The following is a 25,706-nucleotide window of genomic DNA, read 5'->3' on the forward strand; positions in this document are numbered from 1 at the left end:
ATGTCTCACTGTGTTTACATTGTCCCTGCTCAGTCCATATATCATTGGTTTTGTATGTGTTAAATACAGATATTCTGAAATGTCACTGGAATGAAATGTATGCTGAATGAGTAGAATTATTAACAAAAGGTCCAGGATGAAAAAAATGCTGATTTTCAGGAAATAACAGCAAAGGAGCATCCTCCTTAAATGTGGGGAAATAGTGGGGCCAAATCATAGGTGGAAGCTCTTAAAACCATAGATCGGGCAGCGGGGGAGATTTTGAGAGATAGGTGTACTAGAAATAGAAGCCACTGTGCAGTGACATTGGTAGAGATCCAGGTAAAGAGCATGTATAAAGGAACTGCAGACAGTTCAAGAGACAGAACTTGTGTGGAGTTAACTCTATTGTCTTTTTACTAACTTGATCCTGAAGCCACTGAAATGAAATGAGTTCAAAACAGCAGATTAAAATAACAGTAACATGGCGAATCAGCTAATGGTAGCTTTTTACACTGTACCTTTTCATCCACCCATCCAATTTTCTTTGCTTCCTCTAGGTTTACACTTACAATTGAACCCATTCCTGTCAAATGAAAATTCTGGTGTAGCACTGTAAATTGTTGGCAGCATTAATTTAGGTGGCTAAAATGAGAGGTATTCAAAAAACATTTTTAAAAATTTGAAATATTAGTATTATTTTTATTACCTAGGTGTCATACCTTTTCGATTCTCTCAAATCATACTTAAATTGGTTAGACTTACATACTGTTAGTATATTTGAAAACAAATGCTGTATAACATACCTCAGTGTTCTGATTTCTCACTATTATGTTTCCTGATGCATTTTTATAACGGCAGCCTCTAGAGAATTAATTGGCTAAAAGAAAAAGAGCCTCTTCCTCTTGATACCAAGACCTAGAATAGTCATCATATTTTGTGGTGGTGGTGGTGGGGGGTTGTTATGTTTTGGGTTGGTTTGGTTTTGTTTTGCTTGTTTGGTTTTGTGTGTGTGTGTGTGTGTGTGTGTGTGTGTGTGTGTTACTTTTAATAAAAGATTTTGCAGGAATCTAGGTGCTTCTGTTTTGTCTCAGTGATAGTGTTGCCCTCCCAGAACTGTAGGGAGTTACAGTCATTTCAGCACCGTGTTCCTGCACTGACGTCTCAGGCCTCTGCTGATAGTTTTCTTTCCATTGTTTCCAAAGTCCAAATAATCGTAGGTGTGATAGCCAAAATGAAGTTCATTCATGGAAACATTTCATAAAAATCTCCTGGTCATTGCTTTCCAAGTTTAGTTGACCCAAGTATCTGAGTGTGACACCTCATTATAACTTTTTCCCTGTCTTAGGATATAGCAGGCAAGGATCTTCTATTCTCTAATGACAATAGTACAAAGCATCAGTCATGCATAACTTCTCACATCTAAGAGCAACATATGAAAATTTTAAGATCATCTACTGCTTTTGTTCCCTTTCAGCATTTTAACATCCATAAATTATCATGGGGAAAGAATGGTTCAGGCATACTGTTAAAGTTGATTAAGCCTATCTTATTCCAGCTGAGTGAAAGGATTGTTGCATGGCAACTGGCCAAGAATCACAGCCTCTTTGACATATAGCAGACACTTTAGCATGACGAGGGCAAATGAAGGAGGCATGGCATGGTGGCTACGGTGATTTGAGGTCATGAAGGCGAGTTTCCTTCCACTCTTCACTGTTTTCTTAACAAAGATGTTTGTTCCTAAGATACCCAGTGGTGATGAGCTTCTATGGGCATGGAAACATGGGGGTGTGATTCTCTTCTCACTGGCATGAATGAGATGTTGTTCACACATCCCCCAATTACTGTTCTGTTGTTGGTTGGGCACATTATATTTGCTCTTTATAAATAATCAATAAGCCCATTCCACTTCTACACTACTGCAAACCCAGCTAATAAGAGGCAAAAATCTGTTTCAGCAGCAGCATTGTTTATAATTTCTGAGTGCTTTTAGAACATAGAGACTAAGAAATATGAATTAATCAGAGCTTGCACAAATGAATTTAGATCTCAGATCTAAGATGAGTACAGAGATACAAGTATAAAATAAAAAACACCACCCAACAACAAATACATATGTATTTTCTTCACATAGGTGTATCTAAGCCTAACTCTAAGGAGTTGCTTTATACCATGCACATTTTCAGAGCTAGCCTAACTTCTCGCTTTATGCAGGAGGCTTGTAGTGAATGTCTGCTGATACACAGTGCTTGACCCAGTGGGAAACACAGTAATGAATCGAGCCCACATCCTTCCTTCAAAGAACCTAGTGTCCAGAATGGTCATGACGTGTACTCATGAATTAGAGAGCAGTCCAAACCACTGAGCCTCTGTCCTGTGTAATTCTTAGCTCTTTTCTCTATGGGTCAATGAAGTGGGGATATTTTTTCTTCATTACAACCCCCAGTGAGAATTTCTTGGACTCAGAATCAAGCACACTGCCATATGTACGTAAAATGAAACTGTATGATTTTTGAAATTATACATAATTAGCACATGGCAATTTGTCCTGCATAGTTGCAATATACTACAGTATTTCCTGTTTCCTGTCCTATTCAGGTATCCTCGTTCTCACTACCCTCTTCTCTTTCACCCCCATATTGTTTATAACACTTCATTTGATTTGATTTGAATTGTTTCAATTCAGCACGCCTTTAGCCTGAGCTCTCGAAGAGCAAGTCTCCTTTCTGCTTTGTGACGATGGTCATGCTTCAGGGTAAGCACACAATAAACAAGAGATAAGGTGCACTCAAATCTCACAACTAGTTTTCGGTCCAACCTGGTAGATGGCATTGCCTGCCACAGATTCCTTATAACCCCGACCTGGAGAAATAAGAAAAAATCCAATGTCTCATTCTGCCTCCTCCCTCTACTGAGGTGAATAGAACAGGATAATGAATTATGTATAATTGAGAAATGATGCACATAGTCTACGATTGGGCAAAAATATCTACCACCCTCAACTTCTAATACGTTTCATCTCACTAATGGCCTCTTTTATTCAGCGTGCTGAGGATTTTTCTGAAACCCTGACTTAAGGAATGAAATCTACCTTCAATTATTTATGGTTTAAATTAATGCAAATAAGACTCCCTGGCTTGCTGTGCTGATACTCATTAATAAATATTTCACTGGGTATTAGGAAGATTCAGATTGACTAAATGAGGCTCTTTTTCAATATAAACAAAAGCCCTTGTGTTTTTTCACTACTGTGCAGGCCCAGTTCTTATGTCTGGCTTTCATTATCCTAAATGAATGTTAGGTGGGTGCATCAACAGAGCTATAGGTCCTGTGGGAACCAGAGTCAGTGGGGGCTCTGCAGTAAAATAATCCTCTAGTTAAACCAAATTTAATCTCATTAGCAGGGTAATTGTGCTGTTAGGGGAAATGGTCAGCCAGGCTAAAGAGAAACCTACATACTCTAATTACTCTTTTGCTTCTGTCATTGGAAAATTCAACACTGAGCAGAGGCAAAAGGTGCAGATTCTGTGCTTGGCCTAAAGAAGCTGGAATTTTAGTGATGTCCACATCCCTCACACTTTCCAGACCAGTGTACAGCAGAATTGTCATGCTATGCATGTTCTTGGATCTTTGCTATAAAAATCAATGTTAGGAGTACAGGATCTGGACACAGTGTGCCTTTTAGGTATGTATCTTGCCCTCTCTCCAACAAAGTTTATGCATCAGACCACCAAGGATTTAATAGTTCAGACAAAAAAAAATCTAATAGGATCAAAATATTTGTAACTTGTGAAAAATGTCATTTCATATGTTTTATTATTGGGGGATTTTTTCCAAAATAACTGAATCAGGGACCAAGTATTATAGTCCTCTGTATTTCTGCCTATAGTATGTTTAGGATTTGGTAAAGAAGAAAGAATTATAACTACTTAGAAGCTGGAACTGGGTTCAAGACATAATCTTAAAGTTTGATAACCTTGTGAACTCCAGAAAATTAATTATCTTATTTGAATTGCAGGTTTGTCGTGTGTAAAATGGAAATAATTATCAATGTCAAAATAGCCCTAAAGCAGAATAAGAGGGTTTTATAAAAGCCTACAGTAAGCAATGATAAATACTGTATATATGGAAGATAATCATTTCTGCTTGCCTTTGAGGACCTGCATCTTTAGCTCCTAGAATACAATGTAGTCATAATCAGCAAGTTGTAGTTGAGTTAGTTAGTTAGATGTTGGGGAGTTCTGTGCTGTCAGGCTTGCAATTGTAACCAGGGTCTACTCTGAGTGATTATTGCCAAGAATTTTTCTAAATCAAGGAAATGAATACAGTTGTATTCTTTTTAAAGAGAAAGATATATCAACTACTTCTTGTCCAAGAATAGCATATCCTATCAGGTTTGAAGCAAAGCATTTTTGTGGGCAGTGATGTAAAAATGCTTCATGGTATTAACAAGTATGAATGCAGTGTCACTAAGCTGAGTACATTGATGGTGAACTTCATCCCTGGAGAGGCAGAACTCTTTCAAGTTTTTGTCTACCATGCCTGTGGCTATAACTTTTCATTGTCCATCTGACCAAGCGAAGTTTTTTGTTTACTATTATGCTGATAAGTAAACTGTATCAAGGGTAAACTCATTGTCCATATAATTACTAAAAATTATTTCACAAATTTCCTGAGACAAAGTAATTTTTAAATAATTTTTACATCAAGATAGACTTTGTATTTACACGTGATAAAGCATATATTCCTCAAATTTTCCCTATTCCTTTGAAAACATAAAATGTTTCTCAGATGAAATTATGTGACCTTGAATTTTTTTCTGTTAAAACAATTTCTGTAGGCGTTGCTGTCTCTTATATATTCAGTTCCTACTAGTAGGAGCACTCAGCTCAAAAGTGTATGACGCTGAGCAGAGTCATGTGCTTGTAGACACTAATGTTGCACACCTGTGTTATCTGTTCTGCGCTCTAGGTATTTGCCACCATAATAATATGGAATAGTGTTGGTTCTGTGGGAGTTGATAATATTGCCATCAAAATTCTTTTCTAAGATCTTGGATTTATTTTGTCTTGTTTTTTGAAATGCTGTTTATTAGTACATATCTACCTGCAGATTCTCAGACAGGCAAGGAACCCTCCTCTTTCTGATTGTGTGGAAGTGTGATAATTTGTACTTTTCTGTATCTTGGTTTTGTGATCAGAATTTTAAAATCTGATTTAGCTTTACTGTAAGAACTTGAAGGAAGTGGACTTCCAGAAGTAATAGTCTTTGGATCCTGGTTATTAATAGACATTTATGAAACTGTAAAGCAAGAGCCCTCTGATACCTCTCACAGGGATAGGATAGTGATGGAACACTGGATAAAATACCTTTAAAATACTCAGCTTAGTTCACTTTTTATCCTAGATAAGCATTGTACAGGCTGCTTTGTTATATTAAAACCCTGATAAAATAATGCATGGCTACAAGTGATTCTAGAAAATGCTATCTTTCCAAGCAGGAAAGGACTACCTGGAGTAAATCTAAGATGGAGTCTAACCACTATAGAATAACAATTTTGTGAGAAGTTGTGCATGATGCTTCATTAAACATATTGTCCTGGAAAATGCATGTGTGCTGTGGGATAAGATGATGATCATGGCTGCGTTCTAATAATCAAATATTCAAATAAAACAGAATAAATGTAGAAGAGTTTAAGGCCTGTGGGAGCTCTGCTCCCACTTTTACCCCAGGATACTCCTGAGGAAGAAGAAGTGGGAAATATTTAGATAGAAATATGGAGGGGAGAGAGACAGAAACACAGTATAGCTCAGGAAGGCCTGGATCATTATCCACTGACCTCTTCTGTCTCTTCTAAAGGGCTGTTTATAGGAGTGCCAAGGGGTAGAGCAAAGACCACCCTCTACCTCAGCCAGGTGTAGACCCTTCCAATCACCTAGTAACCATGCACGTGGTCAAGCAGTGTTCTCATGCAGCCCTACTGGGTAAAGCAAGCTCAGATCTTGCTAGGAAACCTTTGTGGGCCTCCACAAAGGCCCCAGACTCAATCAATGCTATGTGTCTGGGGCCCATGCCATAATTATTTGCTGGGGATCACACATTATTTTGCAGGTACTTTTTTCTTAGATTGCTGCACATTCCGGTTGGCAGTTAATCAAGTAATAATAAACATGGAATGGATAAGACATAATCTAAGCTAAAATCATGGAACAAGTTTAGCTGCCAAATAGGCTCATTAGAGATAATTCAAACTGAGCTTTCCAAGGCATTTATTAGTAAGCATAATAAAATCCAGCCTGTCGATGAACACTGAAAGAGACACAAATAGCCTGCCTGTCTAATCCAGCAACTATCTTATGTAATTTTTAATTTTAAATTACTTGAGAATTTCAAACCTGTATATAATGTGTTTTGATCAAATCCAGTCCCCCATTCCCTCCCTTCAACTGTTCCCATCCCCAACCAACATTCTTCCTTCCCAACTTCATTTGCTGTTTTCTTTACCCACTGTAGCCACAGTGATGCCAGTATGTGCATGGGGTGAAGTATTACATGGGTGCAGTATGTGCATGGGTGAAGTATTACATGGGTGCAGTATGTTCATGGGTGCAGTATGTTCATGGGTACAGTATGTGTATGGTTGCAGTATTACATGGGTGCAGTATTATATGGGTACAGTATGTGCATGGGTGCAGTATTTGCATGGGTGCAGTATTATATGGGTACAGTATGTGCATGGGTGCAGTATGTGCATGGGTGCAGTATTGCATGGGTGTAGAGACAACCACTAGAGCATGAGCAGCTTTCAGGGCTACATCCTGATGAAAACTGCCTCTGTCTCCACCAGCATCCATCCATTGCTAGTAGCTCCTTGGGGATCTGGGGATGGGACTTCATGTACCCCTGCCCCACCTCTGATAGAGTTTTGGATGGTATGATCTTATGCGTGTCTCATGAATTCATTCACAGCAGTGAGTTCACGTATGCAATAGCCTTGTTGCAGCAGGTACACACATCTAGTTTTGATACATGACATGTTTCCAGTACTTGATTTCTATTACTGGTGCCTGAATGGTGTTCAGATGGGGCCAGATTCTCTGAGCTTCAAATGAGAGAGCAAGACTAGGTTTTAATATGCTGATAATTTGTCTTTAAATGCCTCATTTTGAAACACTTAACATAATGCATGCACCACCTGTTTTACAACCTCCTGTATTTCTTGCACTACCTCAATTCTTTTATCATCTTGTTTATCCAACCATTTTTATCTATAAAACAGAACATTAAAATAGCCCATGGATAGTGAACACTTTAAAAAGTCATAGCCCTTAATGACAAGGACTAAATAAACTATGATAATAATGCAATAGTATTATTTATTTGAATATTTATTAACTATGCGCACTACTTAATTGATTTGGATTCTTCAGGCATGATTCAGAGATGTATAGAACACAGTTATGGGTCTGAAGGAGCTTGATTGTATTATTAGAGAGTGAAGAATAGGTAGAAAAATGACTAATGCTGTGAAGTAGTTATTTTATGACTGAAGTCAAATAAATTAGAGGTCAGGGGAAATTCCATGCTTTTAATTGGTCCTTATCCAAAGGCTACATTGAAATAAGTAACAATTTTGTAGACCTCCAGTCTTGCTGCTCTGCCATCGTAGTGTACTCAAGGTGCACTAAAAATACTAAGTGAGAAAAGGCACCAGGTTTACTTTCGTGCAGGTTACACACGGGATATATTCCTACGAAGTACCAGACTGTCCACCGTGAATAGGAATGCCCCTCTCTCCAGGAAGTTCTACATGGTGGGGTGCAGTCTCCTCACCAGGAGTGTTATGTTGGTGTAGTGAGGAACAGGACAGTCAGCATAGACACACTAGAGAAGTGACATCTAAGCTGTGACTGTGTGTGCAGCATTCAACTAACAGTGGAGGTAGTGTGCTCAGGTAAATGGCCAGGCCTGTGCAACAGCCTGCGGGCAAGGGAAAGCAGGACGCATTACAGCCTTGTAAGTACCTCTCTATTCTATATTTCGGTGAAATTAGGATGACAAATTGAAGGAAGCAGGGTTTAGAAAAAATTGGAAAACCAGTTAGGAAATTGTAACAGGGAAGCCAGGGAAGTAAATGTGCTTATATTAACTTCTCATCATTTATCTGCATCACCTCATTTAATTAGAACCAGAATTGAGTTGCAAATGTTAGTAATGGAGACACAGGAATGTCTACCTGAGCTACAGCCTTGAACTAGTTGAGTTAGCTCCATCCATGCCAAATGATGTGTAAATGAAACCCTTGGAGCCCGATTCTTTCATTGTGCTTGCTTATCACCTACAGCCATGGGCAGCATGATAAACACACTCCACATGATGCCACATTAACCAAATGGGGACCAAATAAGCATATGTGAATGTTAGACAGAAAACATATCTAAATCTGGGAGTTCCTTGCATGGATAGCAAGATTAGGTGAAAGTGATAGATGATTTTTAAGCTTGACCCAGGGTGATTGTGATAATAATGGTATAAATATGTAAATCATAGGAGAGAACTGAAAAACAGTTGGAACTCAGCAGTGAAGAATTCTAGGTGAGACATAATTTGAATTATCAGAAGGAAATCAAGTTGAAAATACCTAACAGGTGATTGGAAATGCAGGTTAAGGACCAATAGTTTAAACTGAAGATAAGATTTACTTATCTTATTAAAGGTGTGGGTCCCCACCTTTAACCCCAGCACTTGGGAGGCAGAGGCAGGAAGAATTCTCTGAGTTCAAGGCCAGCCTGGTCTACACATAGCTAGCTCCAGGACAGCCAGAACTGTTACACATAGAAACCCTACATTGAAAAAGCAAAACAAAGCCAAAGAAAAAAGATTTAATTATTTTAAGATAATTATTCATGATATATTAAAATATTTTATTGTGATAATATAACCTTTCCTATCCACTCATTACCACACACTTTAGACTTCAGTGTAGACTTACATCTACTGATAGCCCATCTCAAGCATCCTGACCTTAGGGCTGAATGTCTGAGAATTAGTTGTACTAGAATAGGCTGAAGTCTAGCATGGTCTCTGGAATCACGCTGCCCAAGGTCAAATTTTAGCCCCATCACTTACCAGCTGTTTGATCTGGAGAGTATCAGTATCTTGATGTGTAATGCCAGTCAGTTCTGCTTCCAAATGGCAGTTGTGCATGTGTTCTATCTTACAGCAATGTAAGATGGTGATTCCACACAGCACTTCTGTGTGTGGTATCTCAGTGCCATCCTGTGTAAAATGGAGACGACAACAGTGCAGTCCTCTTAGGATACCTTTGAAATTTATATTGACAAATCCTTATAAAGCTCTTTGAGGAAGACATGGTAAGAGAGCTGTGGCTATGAGCGGTTATTAATAGCACTCCTACTGATGTAGCAACAGTAGCAGTGTGGACCACATTCCTCTGCGTTTGTATTAGAGTATCTGAAGGCCTCACTGCTCTCCAGCCTCAGAAGAGAGTTTATAACTATGCCGGAGGCTTCTTCTCCTAAATTTTTCTTGGAATTTTTTGACAGATTAATCTTTTATATGACAACATAAAAAGGTATTTAACTGTAAGTAAAGTAAGTTGAAGCAATAAAATAGAATTCAACCCTATCAGAATAGAAAAATTATCATCTTGCCTTTGAGCTTGGTTCAATAGCCCATATTATTGACTTATTTATTTGCATCTTGAGGGGTTAAAGAAAGATTGTTTTATACTAAGGGTTAGAGTTTAACTCTTACTTCAATTTCCAAATTATATGCTTAAAAGTTTTAACAGCTGTCATTTTAAAGAGGCTTACTTCATTTTACTTAAAGTGCTTTTCAGTCTGTCGGGAGCACTTAAGCATAGTCTCAAATCATTTGCAATACACTCATGGCAAGACTTTGAAAGTTAAATTTGTTTGTAAGCCTGCAGAGTCCAAATTTCATAGGTAATATTTTTTTCTTTCGTTACTTAATGATTTTTACCTCGTTTCTCCTCAAGTCCCAGGCATGAATCTCACTCATTACAAATAAAAGCACCCAAACCCCTTCTGATTTCATTAGTTCAGCAAATTGTCTCCTAGGGGCACGAGCCGAGGACACAATTGGGCTCTGCAATGATGAGCTTATTTTGTACTTTTCCCCAGAAAATCTTTATATACAAGAGGCCCAGATCGTAGTTAGACTCAGCATGAGCAATTACAGACTATTGAGGGAGAGCTTCTCCCCGATGTGCCAATGGCTCACTCCCGTGAATTAAGAGGCAAATGTGCTCCAATGTGCATTAACCTTTATGGATTTTTCTTCAGTTTTCATGTTCCACTGATTTATGGTCTTAAATATGCCTGTTGCTGCTGTTTCTGAATGAGTCCTTTGTAAATCATTTCTAAACGATCTTTTTCACCCAGATAATACAAGTAAGTTGACTATATCTCAAATCAATTCTGCTGAGCCTTCTTCACTTCTTTGCCTAGGTTGTCTTCCACTTTGCTCAGCCTTAGATGTCAATGTGAGAAGTATCAAGTAAATTCAAAACATGTCTTAAAAAGGCCCATGTGCTGTGTTGCCTCTATGTACAGACCAAGTTGTTTCCTGCGTTTCTTATGGCCTTAGTTAGATTAGATTCCAAAGTCTCATCTTTCTGTGTATAACTAACTGTTTTCAGTTCTTTGTTCAAGGATGAGCTCGTGTCTGGGGGTAGACTCTTTGACTCTATATAGATTCTAGGTTGATTTCTTTTTCCCAGGCAAATCCAGTACAGTTGGGATTTTGAATAGACCGTCCCCTACTATAAGTCTACTTGTAGCATCTATTTTCATTAAGATAAATAAAGGTTGCAGCTCTCAGTGCACTGTTTACAGCAGGTCCTCTGTGCTTGATGGTATGTCCAGCTGGTACCAGCCACAATTCTTAGCTGAAATAGAAGGGGAAATGATGCTTTACAATAAAATATAATTTGTGATAAGGAGGCTAGGCTGAGCAAGGGACTGGGGATGCTTGAGTAAAATTTTGATTAGTTTATAAATTCCCTAGATAGGAACCACATCAAGGTAAAAAATATAATTGAAAATACTGGGCAGTGGGTGCTCATTTGTGGCTTCCAGAGAACAAGTAACTTGCTGCAACAAAACATCAGTTAAAAATACAGGTATTATGTATGCATAGACTTTTTAAATTCCCCTCAATGATAATATGAAATGAAAATATCCAGTTTAATATTTATAAATACATAACTATCAATACTAAACTTAGGGAATAAGACCAGTGATTTAAACTTGCAGTGAAAGTTAGTCATGTGCCTCATTATTTGCTTTATGTTTCATCCTGTTTTACAGCCTCTGGTTGAAAAGGTTACTTGGAGAACAGTCTTCAAAATCCTGTGATTAGATACTCCACACACAGCATTATGTCGATCTTTCCTTTGATTCTCATAGTCTCCTCCCCATGCACAGATGCACCTGTAGTTTGTGTTTGCCTGCTCATCATTCATAGGTCTGGGAAATCCCCAGCTGACAGCACTTCCGGAGATTAGATCATGCCCTTTTCACAGGGTTCCATCTGTGTTCTAGCTTAACTTGGAAGTGTTTTCATTCCTAATGGGATTCTCTGACATTATCAAATATTCAGTGTTTTCTTGCTCCCATAGTGCTAATGAGGAGCCTTCATGGGAAGATTGGACTCCTGATGATTTTCTTCTATACCTCTATCTCTACCTCTCCTTGTGTTCAACAGACCATCTTAAAAATGCTTATTAGTAGACAAAACAACAACAACAACAAAAACCCGAAATATGAAACAGGCAACATGTTATAGGGATTTGGGGGCAAAGAACAGGAAATAAAATATAAACTTCCTCAGAAAAAATATCAGGAGCTACTTAAAATATTTGCACTTGTTAAAATAGCTTACCAGAAACAGAATGAAGATGTTCACTGTGGGGTTACCTGTAATAAAATCTGAATTAATGTTCCTTAACAGATGTTTGATTTAATAATGTGCTCATTAGCATGACAGAGTTTTATGATTCTCTGTGAATGAGCAGGGGAAGGTAGTATGAACAGCCATATTGCCCAAAAGGAAGGCAGAGTTAAACTGACAAACTCATTAAATGTTCTTTCACAAAAGAGGAACCAGTTGACACTGGAGTAGTAGGGATGAGGGATGAAATTTATTTCTCTTTTTCATTGTTCATTGGGACCTCTAATCCAAAATCTTGGCAGGGGGTAGGGTAGAGGGAGCACTGGTTGTCAGGCAAATTGCATCCTAGTTTCAAGAACTATGGGTTGAGATCAAAATGTGTTCCTTTGCTCTATATCTTGTTCAATAATATTTCTCCCAAGACTCTGCTCTGTGCCCATGTAAGCACTTAGGGAGCACTTAACACTTCACTCTGGCCATATGGACGTTTTGGTCACGCCTGAACTTTTTTGTTTCTGAAGGATTCAGAGTCTCAATCTAATTATCAATGTGTCCCACTAGAGATTCTCCATCCTGACCCAAGCTTGCACTATGGAAACACTACTAACTGTTGGAGTAGCTGCCACACTTATTGCACTTGCTGCATGTTATTCTCAGTCCAGTTTGTGTGAGGAGGTGGTGGTATCTTCACATTTCACAGTATACAGAAGTAAGGCTACAAGAGACTCAATTATTTGCCTAAGTTGTTGCAACTTGGTCCAACCTCTGCAATACCAACTCTGAGTACTGTGTTTTTGATCACCCTACTTCCGGAAGTTGTCCTTCCTGTCACAATTGACAGTGAGCAAGGTTCACCTATCAAGAAGTTAAGAGAAGACTTTCTTTGTTGTTTTTGCCAACACAAGCATAGCTTAGCAATGTATTTGCTTATTTTTAATTTTTAAAACATTTATGTATGTTCAGTTCAATTCCATGAATCAACATGACTGTTTTTATGTCAATACCCTGCAGTTTTTATTATTACAGCTCTGTAGTACCGCTTGAAATCAGGAATAGTGATACTCAGTTCAGGATTGTTTTAGCTATCCTGGGTTTTCTGTTTTTCCATATGAATCTGAGAATTGTCCTTTCAAAGTCTGTAAAGAATATTGGAATTTTGATGGGGATTGCATTGAATCTGTTGATTGCTTTTGGTAGGATGGCCATTTTTACTATGTTAATCCTACCTACCCAATGCATGGAAGACCTTTCCATTTTCTGATACCTTCTTCAGTTTCTTTCTTTGAAATTTACTTGCTTGGTTAGGGTTACCGCCCCCCCCCCCAAGATATTTTATATTGTTAGTAGCTATTGTGAAGGGTGTTGTTTTCCTGATTTCTTTCTCAGCCCATTTGTCATTTGTGTATAGGAGGGCAACTGGTGTTTTTGAGTTAATCTTGTATCCAGCCATTTCACTGAAAATGTTTGTCAACTGTAGGAGTTTCCTGGTAGAATTTTTGGGGTCGCTTATATATATTATCATATCATCTGCAAATAATAATACTTTGACTTTTCCTTTCCAAATTGTATCCCTTTGATCTTCAGTTGTCTTATTTCTCTATCTAGAACTTCAAGTACTATATTGAGTAGATACATAGATAGTGGACAGCCTTGTCTTGTTCTGATTTTAGTGGAATTGCTTTACATAGGTCTGCACTAGGTCCTCTTCACATATGCTATGGTTGTTTAGCTTGAGATTTTTGGGGAACTCTTAACAGTGGGAGTGGGGGTGTTTCTGACTCTTTTGGCTGATTTTGGGGTCCCTTACCTCCTGTTTTGCCATATTTGGTTAATATCCCAGGGAGGGCTGCTCTTTTTTGAAGGAAAATGGAGAAGCAGTGAATTGAGGGGTGGGGGCAACTGGAAGGAGTGGAGGGAAGGGAGGCTGCAGTTGGGATGTATTGAATGAGAGAAGAATAAATAAAAAGAAAAAAAGAAGAAATTCATGTATGTTAAGGCATATAACATGACATAGAATGGCTAACCCAACAAAACATGTATGATTACCATTCATGTTTGCTATATTTTGTGGTAAAATTACTTAAATCTATCTTATGTGCTTTCCACGTCTAGCATTCGTTAACTGAAGTCTCTACCTTGTACAATCTGAGTTGATTTCTCATGGCTAGCTGAACTTGGTATCCTTTGATGAACACATCCCCACCACCATCTGCCTCCCTGGTAACTACCATTCTTCCCATTTTCTGACTAAAAAGGGGTCTGGAAACATTTTTAATTTTTCTTTCATTCTCCCATGTTTCACGATTTCTGCTGAGATCCCTCACAGCTCTGAAAGCAGATTTGGAAACATGTTGAGTGGATCCCCTCAAGTTAAAAATGACAACATCAACCTGGATGTGTCATTGGAGATGGATGTTGTGTGCTCTAGGGAATGAATAGTTTGTATTGAAGAGAGATGGCTCACTGAAAGTGATGGGGGACCCTCTGCCAGTGGTGCTTGAAGCCATCTCATGTTTTAGGGTTACTTGACTAGAGAAGGAAAATGTGGATAATTTAAGGTTTCTGTCACTTTGAGAACAGGCTGGCTAGTAAAAAGGTTGTTCAGTTTATAAAGGTTTGAAAAGAAAATATAAGTACTTTTGCTTAGAAAATCATGGTCCCTCTTAAGAAAACAAATGGGATTCTGGTGAAAGGAGGTTTTCTCATCTGCTCCTTGGAAGGTAAATAACAAATTTTCCTTTGGAGGCAGACCAAAGGGACAAGAGTGCTCCTGGGTAGGGGTTCCTCTGCAAGGTCCAGGAATCAGAAGGGTCAGAGGGCAGGATATGGATTGCAAGATCTTAACATTATGGCTGTGGCTAACTATTTTGTCTCTCATTTTCCCTGCCATCTTCCACTCATCATCTCCTTAAAGATTTATGAGGTTTACTTTGACTTCCCTTTCTTTGTTGAAATCAGGTAAGAAGTCTTGTGTTTGTTTCAGTTTCTCATTTTGCCTGAATTCCCTGGGTCACACTATTTTCATTGTAATAACCACTTCTTTACTTCCTAGCATTGCATACACACACACACACACACACACACACACACACACACACACACACACACACAAAGGCAAGTGTTAAGAGGGAGAAAGGGAGAAAGAACACAATCAATGGAGTAACATAATACTATTTAAGATTATCTGGAGTATGTTCATTTATTGAGTAAGGTTAAGCAAAAATTAAAGAATTAAACTTGAAATATAGTCTAAGTAGAAAACTTACATGTAGGCAGTTTTTAAATTTTATAATTTAATTTTAATCTAGTCACTAACCCTTCAGATTATAATCATTTTAAACATTAAAAAAATCATTGAAAATTCTCATTCCTACTCCCCAACTTCAGCTCCATCCCATCTCCTTCAGGTACCTGTTGGGTTCTTATGAGACTACAAGCTAAAGTATACAATGAAATTATACAGTTCTTATATAGAGGCTAATGTGGTAAACACCACTAACTACACATTGATCTTCACCCCCTTTTTCTACTTAACCTTGTGAGCTGTGATCTTTTTATACTCATGTAGCTAAAGCTTTCCCATTTGGAGGGCAAGGAGGGGTCCACAACATTCCAGTGTGTTGCACCACAGTTCTTTGCTTGTCACCTAACTGATCAACATTAAGGTTATTTTCTGCCTTTAGCTTTGGGGAGAATTTCCCACAAGTGGTGTTTCTGGGGGAAAAGGAAATCCATACATAGTTCTGAATAATATTGCAACATCCCCTTCGTATATGCTGTACCACTTGTCCTTGCATCGGTACTGTGTGAAGAAGCCTCCTTCCCCACACTCACACTAACAGTGTGTTTTCTTTCACACCTTTGGAATTTCGCCTAGCACATAGGTTCGAAAATCGGAATACTTTACTTTGCATTTGTCTTATGAAATTGAGATTTTATTTTTTATGTTTGATGAACGTTGCATTTCTCTTTTCTATATGCTCTTTTCCTGTCTTTGACCACTTTTCTACTAAGATCTGTGGGTTTTTATCTTATGTCTAGACAACATTTGTGATACACGTTAAAAATATTTTTACATTTATTTGTTTATCTTTTGTCTTGATTTTTCTTTTTCTCTTCTGGGAAAACATTATAAGCAGCCCCTGCTTTGCATGCCATTGTGGAACTATAAAAATGACCATGTAAAAAACACTACAAGCTATTCTTAATTAGTTTGTGTCTTCTCGAAAGTTCTGTCAAAACATGTAAATATATGTAGAAATGGAAAGCAAGGAAACTAAGGTTGAAAATGTATTCAGTAGCTGGGACCTTGGAAACACAGTTAAAGTGCTTTGTTTCCTTTGAAAATATCAAAACATGCTTGAATGGTGCATGCTGGCTTCATGTTGTGTACTTTGTAGCTCCACATGTGTGTCTTGTCTTTGTTTGGCAAGCTTGTGCTTCTACACTTTAGCCATTGTGAGCATTTTAGACTTCTTCTCCCATTGCTGTAGAATACCTCCAGGAGTTCCCAGCAAGTTCCCAACTTGCTCTGGTGGCCCATCCGTCTTCATCCTTGCCCTCTCTCCTATCATGGCCAATTTCTGGGTTTATGTTAAGAAGTTTTTTGTTTTTTTTTTGTTTTTTTTTTTTTTTGGTTTTTCGAGACAGGGTTTCTCTGTGTAGCTTTGCGCCTTTCCTGGAACTCACTTGGTAGCCCAGGCTGGCCTCGAACTCACAGAGATCCACCTGGCTCTGCCTCCCGAGTGCTGGGATTAAAGGCGTGCGCCACCACCGCCCGGCTCCAAAGATTTATTTATTTATTATGTATACAGTATTTTGCCTGCATGTATCTCTGCAGACCAGAAGAGGGCGCCAGTTCTCATTACAGATGGTTGTGAGCCTCCATGTGGTTGCTGGGAATTGAACTCAGGACCTTTGGAAGAGCAAGCAGTGCTCTTAACCTCTGAGCCATCTCTCCAGCCCAGTTAAGAAGTTTTTTTTTGGTTACATATGATTTTGAAATGGCAGTGTCAAAATTGTCATGGTCGTGTATTTCTTCTATAAAATGATTTGCATTCAGTTCAGATTTCACTGCTGGTGTCATCTCAGTTTTGTTCCTGTATTTTATCTGTATTGGCCAATTATTTTGCTTTTTATAAAATGCCACGTGGCCTTTTCACTTGGTGACAAGGAGACAGCATAACCACATACTTGGTTGTCTGTACATGAACTGAATAGACAGAGCACAATGACCATTTGCAATAGACTGGAAAGAAATGATTGGTCTCTGACCACAATGCCCTGCAGTTTTTTATACATAGGATTCTGAAGGGATAATATCACAGTTTGTCTTTGTGTAATTACATTGAATGGATGGTGCTAACTATACTGTGATTCTATAAGTTTTAAACTATGTTGTTGGGGGCTGGTGTCATTTAACTAAACTATAGTAAGTTAAATTTGTGTGTATTAAACCACTGAAAGCAAGGCTACCTCTACAGAAAAGTGCGAACGATAATATGTATTCATCTCTGAGTTAGGACACCTGTTAATATTCTGGTATATACACCTTATCTATTTTTATAAAAAAAACATAAAATTAAACATAAAACATACAGTTGAAATTCTCCTTTGTCTTCCAACTCCTGTTCTTTCCCTTTTGTAGCCTGCTGCAAACTCAATATCATTGTAAATAAAGGAATACTTTTATGCCCCACACACTATATATAAGCAATTTCAATAAGAAGTAAGTGCTGTTTGTGGATATGCTCTTTAGTTTGCCCTATAATTTTGTTTTCTGTTTATTATACTTTTCCTTTGACTCTTACAGTCTTATTTCTTTTGCAAATTAACTAGAGTATTATGCTCTACCATACATAGAAGAAGTCATGCTTTTTTGTTCCATCTTATTTCATTTAATTAGTGAAATAACTTATTTTTTAAAAAAACTGAAACTTGTATTGAGATGGAATGATGACCTTGCTGTATCCATGGAAACAGCCTGAGCCCACAGATACTGATGTGTGGTATCATATTTATGTCTTTCTGATTTATTTAACCACCCTCTTGTTGTCTTCCAGATTTATTCAGGAGATTGAACACGCCTTGGGACTTGGCCCTGCCAAACAGTGTCCCCTTCGAGAGTTCCTCACCATGTATATCAAAAGCATTTTCCTTAATCAAGTCTTGGCTGAGATCAACAAGGAAATTGAAGGAGTCACCAAAACAACAGACCCCTTGAAGGTCCTAGCTAATGCAGACACCATGAAGGTTCTGGGGGTGCAGAGGCCTCTTCTACAGGTAATAAGAGGAAAAGAACTTACTCTTTTCCTAATTTTTTAAAATGTAGTTTTTATGAGTGTATGTCTGTGTACCAGTTGTGTGCCTGGCACCTGCAGAGACCAGAGGAGGGTATTGGATCTGCTGAAACAAGTGGTTGTAACTCACATGATGTGGTTGCTAGGAATTCAACCCAGGTCCCCTAGAAGGCCAGCCAGTGTTCTTAACCACTGAACTATATCTCCAGCCCCAAAATTACTGTTTTTAATCACCATTTTTTTTTTTTTGTGACTTGGCAAGAGTCATAACTTTAGAAAAGAAGAAGAATTACCATCTGGTTCTATATTCAACAGGGACAAAACAAAAGGAAATAAATTAAATAGACACTAGGGAAATTTAGGTCTGATATAGTTTGGATAATGGAAATTCCCAAGATAATGAAAGGAATAAAAAAAGTTTAACTTTGACTATGGGAGATGGTGAGTCTCACTGACATTCAGACAATTCTTCACTGTTTGTTTAGAATTGTTCTTGAAAGAATTGTTTTTCTACTGGTGAATGCATCGTAGAGTAGGAAGGATTAGCAGGAAGGAAATTAGTTACCCTATGTAACCTCGTTTACCAGCAGAAAGGCAGTTCTCCGAACCACTTTTAGGTAGATAGTGTAAATAACTTGACTAGCTCAGGGAGTCTGAACCAGTAAACTGGCTGTTAAAAGTCAGATCATTTAGTTCAAGTAATGATCTTGTTAATATTGAACATTTTTCCTTGAAGATACGATTTCTGGACAATATATATTATCTGACAATAGATATTTTTTTTTCATAGGCCTGTGGTAGATATTTTTTATACATTTTAGCTTATGATATGATCATAAATAGAAAATGAGAAAAATCATGAATTGGAATTGTGTGTATATGTTGACAGTTGCATTAATCTTGCTTTAAGAAGAACAATAAGCAGATGTGGTGGCTCACACCATTGATTCCAAAAGAAGCAAGTGGATCTCTGTGATTTTGAGGCCAGTCTGGTGCACGTGGTCAGTTTTAGACCATTCAGAAGCTACATAGTGAGACTCTATCTCAAGAAAAGAACAGAGAACACAACACAGTGTTCCATAAATTACACAGCGTGAGGGGTGCCAGGTGTAGAAGATTTGAGCTCTTCAACAGAGCAGTGCACGTGGAAGGGTAGGATATACTTGCTTCACTCAGCTCTCCGGCTGTGCTGCCTACCTAAGTCTCTGTTCATTAGAATACAGAGACATGCTAGAACTTCCTCAGCATGGTATCTAGTTTTACACAAACTCTCTGTGATAAAGAAGAGATGAACTAGAAGCATCGTAAGGGAAGTTGCTCTTGTGCACTCTCTGGTCCTGCCAGGTCTGCTCTTAGAGAAGGGGGTGCCAAACTCTGTTCTCTGTTCACTGTCCCTGCTGGATTGCTGTTCCACTGATGAGACCTTCCTGAATCTTACTGAGTATCTCACATCAACTAGAAGGTTTTTCAGGCTACTTACTACCTAACCAGGTCTCTTTTCTGATTTTCCTCATTCTTCCTTTTCTCTTGTTCATGTATTTTCAAGGCTGAGATCAGTCCCTATGTACTGTCCCACTGAGGTCGTCCTGCCAAGATGACCTTCTGACTGGGTTCTTCTGGGAGGGATCACTAGCAGGAACCCGAAGGTCAGAGAAGAAAGAGGCTGAACTGTTTCTTCCTCGCTGCTTGTGATGCTGAAGCTTCCTCACTAGCTGTAGCTCCTGCTCTCTCTGGGCTCTGACAACAGTTTCTCCTCCTCACCCCTTGATTTCCTCTTTCTGCTATTAGAGTCTCTGAATTCTCAACATCCCTAGTTCCTTTTCTCAACCCTGGGCGTACTTCTATAAGTTATCTCTTCCACTTTGTATCAGGATCCATTGACCATTTCTTTAGTATTTGCTGCTTGCTTGCTTGCTTGCTTGAACTTCAAATTGAACTCAGGACCTTGCACATGCAAGGCCAGCATTCTGCAGTTGAGCTACATCCCAAGCCAACACTGGGTTTTTCCTTCTTAACATTCATCACAGATATAGCTACCACTTTCGCTAAATTCTCTTCTATCATTTTCCACTGGGAGGTAAGTTCTAAATCCCAGCTCTCTCTTGGCAACAGGAAGTACTCATGCATCTTACCAGATGCGTATGTGCATAGATGGGTCAATCGATGAATAAACTCAATGAAAAAAATTCAAAATGGGAAAAAATGAGAAACAGTGACTATGATTTGTTTGACCATGAGTTTCTTTTCCATCAGGAACCCACCCAGTATCTATTATCCTGAAATGCCATGCTATATGATAACAGCTTTATCGTATATCATGTACTGTGTTTAAGGGGCGGATGGGGAAAGCACACTACGCTATCTAGTAAATTTGTGAACTAAAGATTCACCTTAATAAACATGATCATTTTGGGCTTATGTAGCAAATACACGTTGAGATTCATCGTCTGACCCATATTGGGCCATACACTGCCAGCTAAATGTCACCCCTGGGCAGTCCATAGTCTACCTGTCAGATCACTCTCAAACTTGTCACCCATCATTTAGTATTAGTATCTCTCTTTTGCCCTTTAAATCAATTACTCCAGTCTAAGCTAGGTAAGGACTCTACCTGTTCTATTTTTTACCTTATCAAGGCATAATTACATATAAATAAGTAAAACTTAAGACCAAAGCCATTCCAGTTAATAACTTCCAAGTTTATGCTCAGAGCTAAAATACCTGCTTTGTTATATGGTCATAGTCTTGCCTTCTTTTGTACATTAAAATTGTATTTTTGAAGATGCAAAGTTCTGAGGGTATAGTCATTAAATCTACCTACTGTTCTCCGAGATAATGAGGTTTCCATCCTGAAAAATTCTCTTTCTTTATAACAATTATAAATGGTCTTCTAACATGATTTCCTATGCTAAAATTTCAGTGTTTCTTAAAGGTATCTCCATGTCTACTTTACATTTTTATTTCTAGCTAATTGTAGGTGGCTAATCTAAGAAAACGTGGTGAGTAGGTCTTAAAATATTAACTGAGAATGTAAGACACACTAAGAAGGGAGCTGGGGGCAATATGTGTGAGAGACGCAGGTGGGGAAAGTGCTCAGTTACATGAAGCATAAAGAGACCCCTCGGCTAGACTGCTGTCAGGTCACAGAGCAGAGCGAGCGTGTGCTCTTCCCCCGAGGCAGCAGCTGTGTCGTTTGTCATCAGCCTCGTTGGGTTTTCCAGGGAGAAGGAAGGACAGTTGTCTACTTGTTGCTTTCATTCATTGGCTGATGGGCAGGTGAAATGCATGGTGTCCTGTGAGGAGAACTCCGGGTCTGTCTTTGCTCCCCACCCCCAACATGGCATCTAAGCAGCCCAGGCATCATGTCATGAGGAGACATATCTGGGAGTGCTAACATGCACTTGCACTGATTATTTTACTTTCTGTGGTAAATTCTGTGGAGGGAAGAAAGGGAGTTGATAGGAAGAAAAAGAGCAAGTCCTGCTTCATGGGTGAAATGCTGTGAGAGAGGTGGTCCTCAAATGATGCAGCCCAGCAGAACAAGCAGTAATATTAGCAATGATAGTAGTCAGCACATTAGCAGTGTTGACTAGGAGCCAGACATTCTTCTGAGTGCTTTACATGAACCAGCTTATATATGCTTTGATTGTATGACAAGTTCTTTGATGGTCTTAAATTAAATTGCCTGCCCAGAGTCTTCTGGCTAGCAAAGGGAAGGTTAGTTCACACCCAGGAAGTCTTGTCCTGAGCCCTGTGTTCTACAACAGTTTGCACATCATAGTCTGAGGATTATGGTTGTCTGCAAGCTACCTGCTACCTTTGTGCCACCAGACACAGAGGTGAGAGTGACCCTTTAGACACGTTGATTTCTTCTTAGTGCTTGGACATTGTCTGTGAATCTAAGAAATTAGAACTTATATCTTACGTATTTCTAGGTTTTGAATTTCTTTCTCTGGTAACTCATTTTTATCGTATCTCATAAAAGCGTATATTCACAACAGATTGTGGGGATACTGGGCTGTTACCATAGTTAGAGGAGCATTGCTCCAGATCCTTTACTATCCCATACTGCCTCCCAGAGAGTGAAGGAAAGGACCATCTGCTTCAGCCCTAACACATTTACAATAGAGAGCGTGAGTATTGGTCCCCATTGGTTCTCTCCAAAATCTCTAGTTCCAGACTAGAATATCTAATAATATTTACATGAATATTCTTATATTTTTATTTATTTGTGTGAATGTGTCTGTGTGTTTGTGTATGCGCATGCATGTACACACACCATGGTGCATGTGTGGAGATAAGAGGACAACTTGCCAAAGTTGGTTTTCTCCTTCTACCCTGTGGGTCCTGAAGATCAAATCCAGGTCATCAGACTTAGCAACAAGTGCCTTTTCCCTCTGATCCACTTTGCCTGTCCCAATATTCAATATTTAATAAATGGATGAGTGAATGAATAGATGAAAATGATGCTTTCCTAACTGCATGGACATATGTGGCTGTGTTTTCCCCTCATGACACAAAATTTCTCATCTTGAGTTTCAAAACCTACGCATTGCTAAATCACAGTGTCATCGTTCCTTTACCTCTTGTGTTCTAACGTAAGGGCAAAACTGGGTATGACTCATCTAGCCTTCTGAGGTGTCCTTTGCACTGCTTTTTCTGCAAAATGGCCTCGACTCCTGCTACGTTAAGCTTGTGGATTCAAGCTAAACTAAGGAAGTCTCTTAGGAAAAAAAATCATTTTTCCTAAGCCATCTTTTGGATGTGGAACTTTGAAGCTCTGTGCTCAGCATTCTGACTTGGAATTAGGGGCGCTTTTGTTTGAGATGGACATTGAGGTGGTCCAGAGATTTTCATTCCATAGTGTGGTAGTTTGAATGTAATTGTCTCCCATAAGCTCATAGGGAGTGGCATTATTAGGAGATGTGGCCTTGTTGAATTAAGTGTGGCCTTTTTGGAGAAAGTGTGTCACTGTGGAGGCAGGCTTTGGGGTCTCATATATGCTCAAGCCATGCCCAGTGTCTCACATCATTTCCTGCTGCCTGTGGATCAAGATATAGAACTTTCAGCTCCTCCTCCAGTACCATGTCTGCCTGCGTGCTGCCATGTCCCACTGTGATAATAATGGACTGAACCTCTGAAACTGCAAGCGAGCCCCTAATTAAATGTTTTCCTTATAAGAGTTGCTGTGGTCATGGTGTCTCTTTACACCAATAGAAACCCTAACTCAGAAACGCAGACATAAGGAGAGAGATTGAACTCTGGTTCGCTTTAGTTCTCACATGTATTGTTGTTTGGTAATTTATATATCCTTCGATGGTTCCATGGTTGTTTCTTTGTTTTTTAAGTGACAGTACCAATAGTTTATGTTTTTTATTCCTTGCCTATGAAACTGTTGAATGGGCAACCATCTGAGCAGTGGTCCACTGAAGTTTCCTCTCCTACCCCATTGGTGAATCTTTACCATTCTTACTACCTGGAGAGCTGCCTACACACAGGGCCATCAGACCTCTGACTCAGCCTGCACTTATATCTTGTCCCCATCTGACATGTCTGTGTATTTGTGTGTGAGAAGCAGTGCTCTGGACTAGTACAGCACAACATGTGGCCTGTAGCCTGGAGTGTTAGCATCACCTGGGAACTTGTGAGAACTAGATTCCTAAACTTTGTACCTGGATTCTAACAGCCCTGCATGTAGCTTTAATATAATCTGAAGTTGAAGAAGCATTCTTTTAGTGTTATTATGCCCATCTTGAAGGTAAGGAGTTCCAGGACCTAATGCTGTGAGTATTTAACTTTGTGGTGAGCAACCGTAGTCATGTTAAAAAGTATTCTACATTGTTTCACACTGACCCAGACATTGCAAAAACAATATTTGCCATGATGGCAGAAGCTGTTTCCTAGACTAGCACATTGCAGAATTTTGCAGAGTGCTTTCCCAAGAGAGGAGCCCACGTTTTCTGGCTCAGGGAGGACTATGTGAGACAGAGGCAGCTTCCCAATGCTCAGGCTCAAACTTCCTATCACTGGAGGAACAAACATAAGCTGTGTGAGTAAGAGGAAGCCGTCTTGAAACATTTAAAGCATATTCCATTTTCCTCGCTGCCCTAGCATTTGCCAGAGTCACTTCGGAGAAGTGAAATAGCTGCAGTCTGCCTGCAAACACCAAACTCGCACCTCCTCCTCAGCCAGCCACACTTCCCACTTCCACCTGCTGGCCTAGATCAGCGGTTCTCAGGAACACGACCCATTCAAGTCACCCAGGAAGCTTCCTGAAAGCACCACTGCCCACACTCCATCAGTCGGCCCGGAGTGAGGGAGTTCCAGCAAGATACCCAGATGATCCTAGCATTCAGCCAGAATTGGTGCCACTTCTCTGAAGATTGCTGCTTTGAATCAGTTATTTCTCTGACAAGGAAAAGCTAAAGTTATTGCTCAGGCATTATCTCGTCAGGTCTGTAACAGGGTACTCAGTTTTATATTGGGGAATAAGCTGTAGACGTAAGCTTTGGAATCACATACAAGTGGATTCCAACCACATCATTTGATAGCTTCTTCTCTGTGACCAAATTGTTTAGCCTCTATATATCTATTTCTTTCTCTGGAAAATAGAAACTATAATTTTTTGGCCTAGGAACGTGATAATGGTTAAGTGGGTAATGACTATAGAACATACCCTCTTCTTGCGCACACCACGTGTGACTGGATCTTAGCATGAAGAGCTCTAATACAGTACCTGCCTGCTACTAGCTCTCACTTCTAAGGCTGTCTGACCTCTGTCACTGGCTGTTCAGCATTCTGCCATCTGTCTAGATTTTCAAGCTGCTGTCCTCTCCCCATGAGCCTGTATTCACTCTTAATACCCACCCAGTCACCTTTCTAGCTCCCCTCTACCTAGCCTGATAGCAAGCAGGAGCTGATGCTATATCTGCACCATTTACCTGTTCCTGGAGCCCCTCTGCTGGTTAGAAAAATTTAGGAGTGGCATGTGGTGTTTATGACTCTTAGAGTCAGTGGACTGGTTTCCTAGGGATGCTAAAGCAAGTTAATACAATGTCGGTGGCTTAAAACAAAAGAAGTTTATTCTGTGGGGCAGCAAGATGGCTCAGTGGGTGAGGGTGTTTGCTAACAAGCCTGATAACCTGAGTTCAATCTCTAGAACCCTAAGGACAGAAGTGACTCCTGCAAGTTATCCTTGGACCTCTATATGAGCACTGTAGTGTGCGTATATGTGCGCATACACACCAAGTAAATAAACATTTATAGTGTTGAATGGTTTACTCTGACACTGTTAAAGATGCCAGAAGCTGCGATTCCTCCAAAGCTCTAGAGGGGACCCTTTCTAGAGGCCATTGCTGTTCTTGCTCTAGAAGCATAAATCCAGTCCCCGCTTCTCTTTGTCGTTTGTCTGACTCCCATAAGGACACTTTCAGTAGATTTATAGCCCACCCTAGTCTTGTATGTTTCCATCTGCAAAGAACCTGTTTCCAA

General features: G+C 39.3%; 1 protein-coding gene across 1 annotated transcript in view; it reads left to right on the forward strand.

The window, feature by feature from the left end:
- Nucleotides 1-25,706, forward strand: part of Exoc4 (exocyst complex component 4) — a 755,612-nt gene that overhangs the window by 515,435 nt on the left and 214,471 nt on the right. The window contains exon 11 of the mRNA XM_059257532.1: nt 17,979-18,198. Coding sequence (XP_059113515.1) covers nt 17,979-18,198 — 220 coding nt within the window. The remainder of the gene's footprint in view (nt 1-17,978; nt 18,199-25,706) is intronic.

Source organism: Peromyscus eremicus, chromosome 3, assembly GCF_949786415.1.
Source record: "Peromyscus eremicus chromosome 3, PerEre_H2_v1, whole genome shotgun sequence".
NCBI classification, from domain to species: Eukaryota; Metazoa; Chordata; class Mammalia; order Rodentia; family Cricetidae; genus Peromyscus; species Peromyscus eremicus.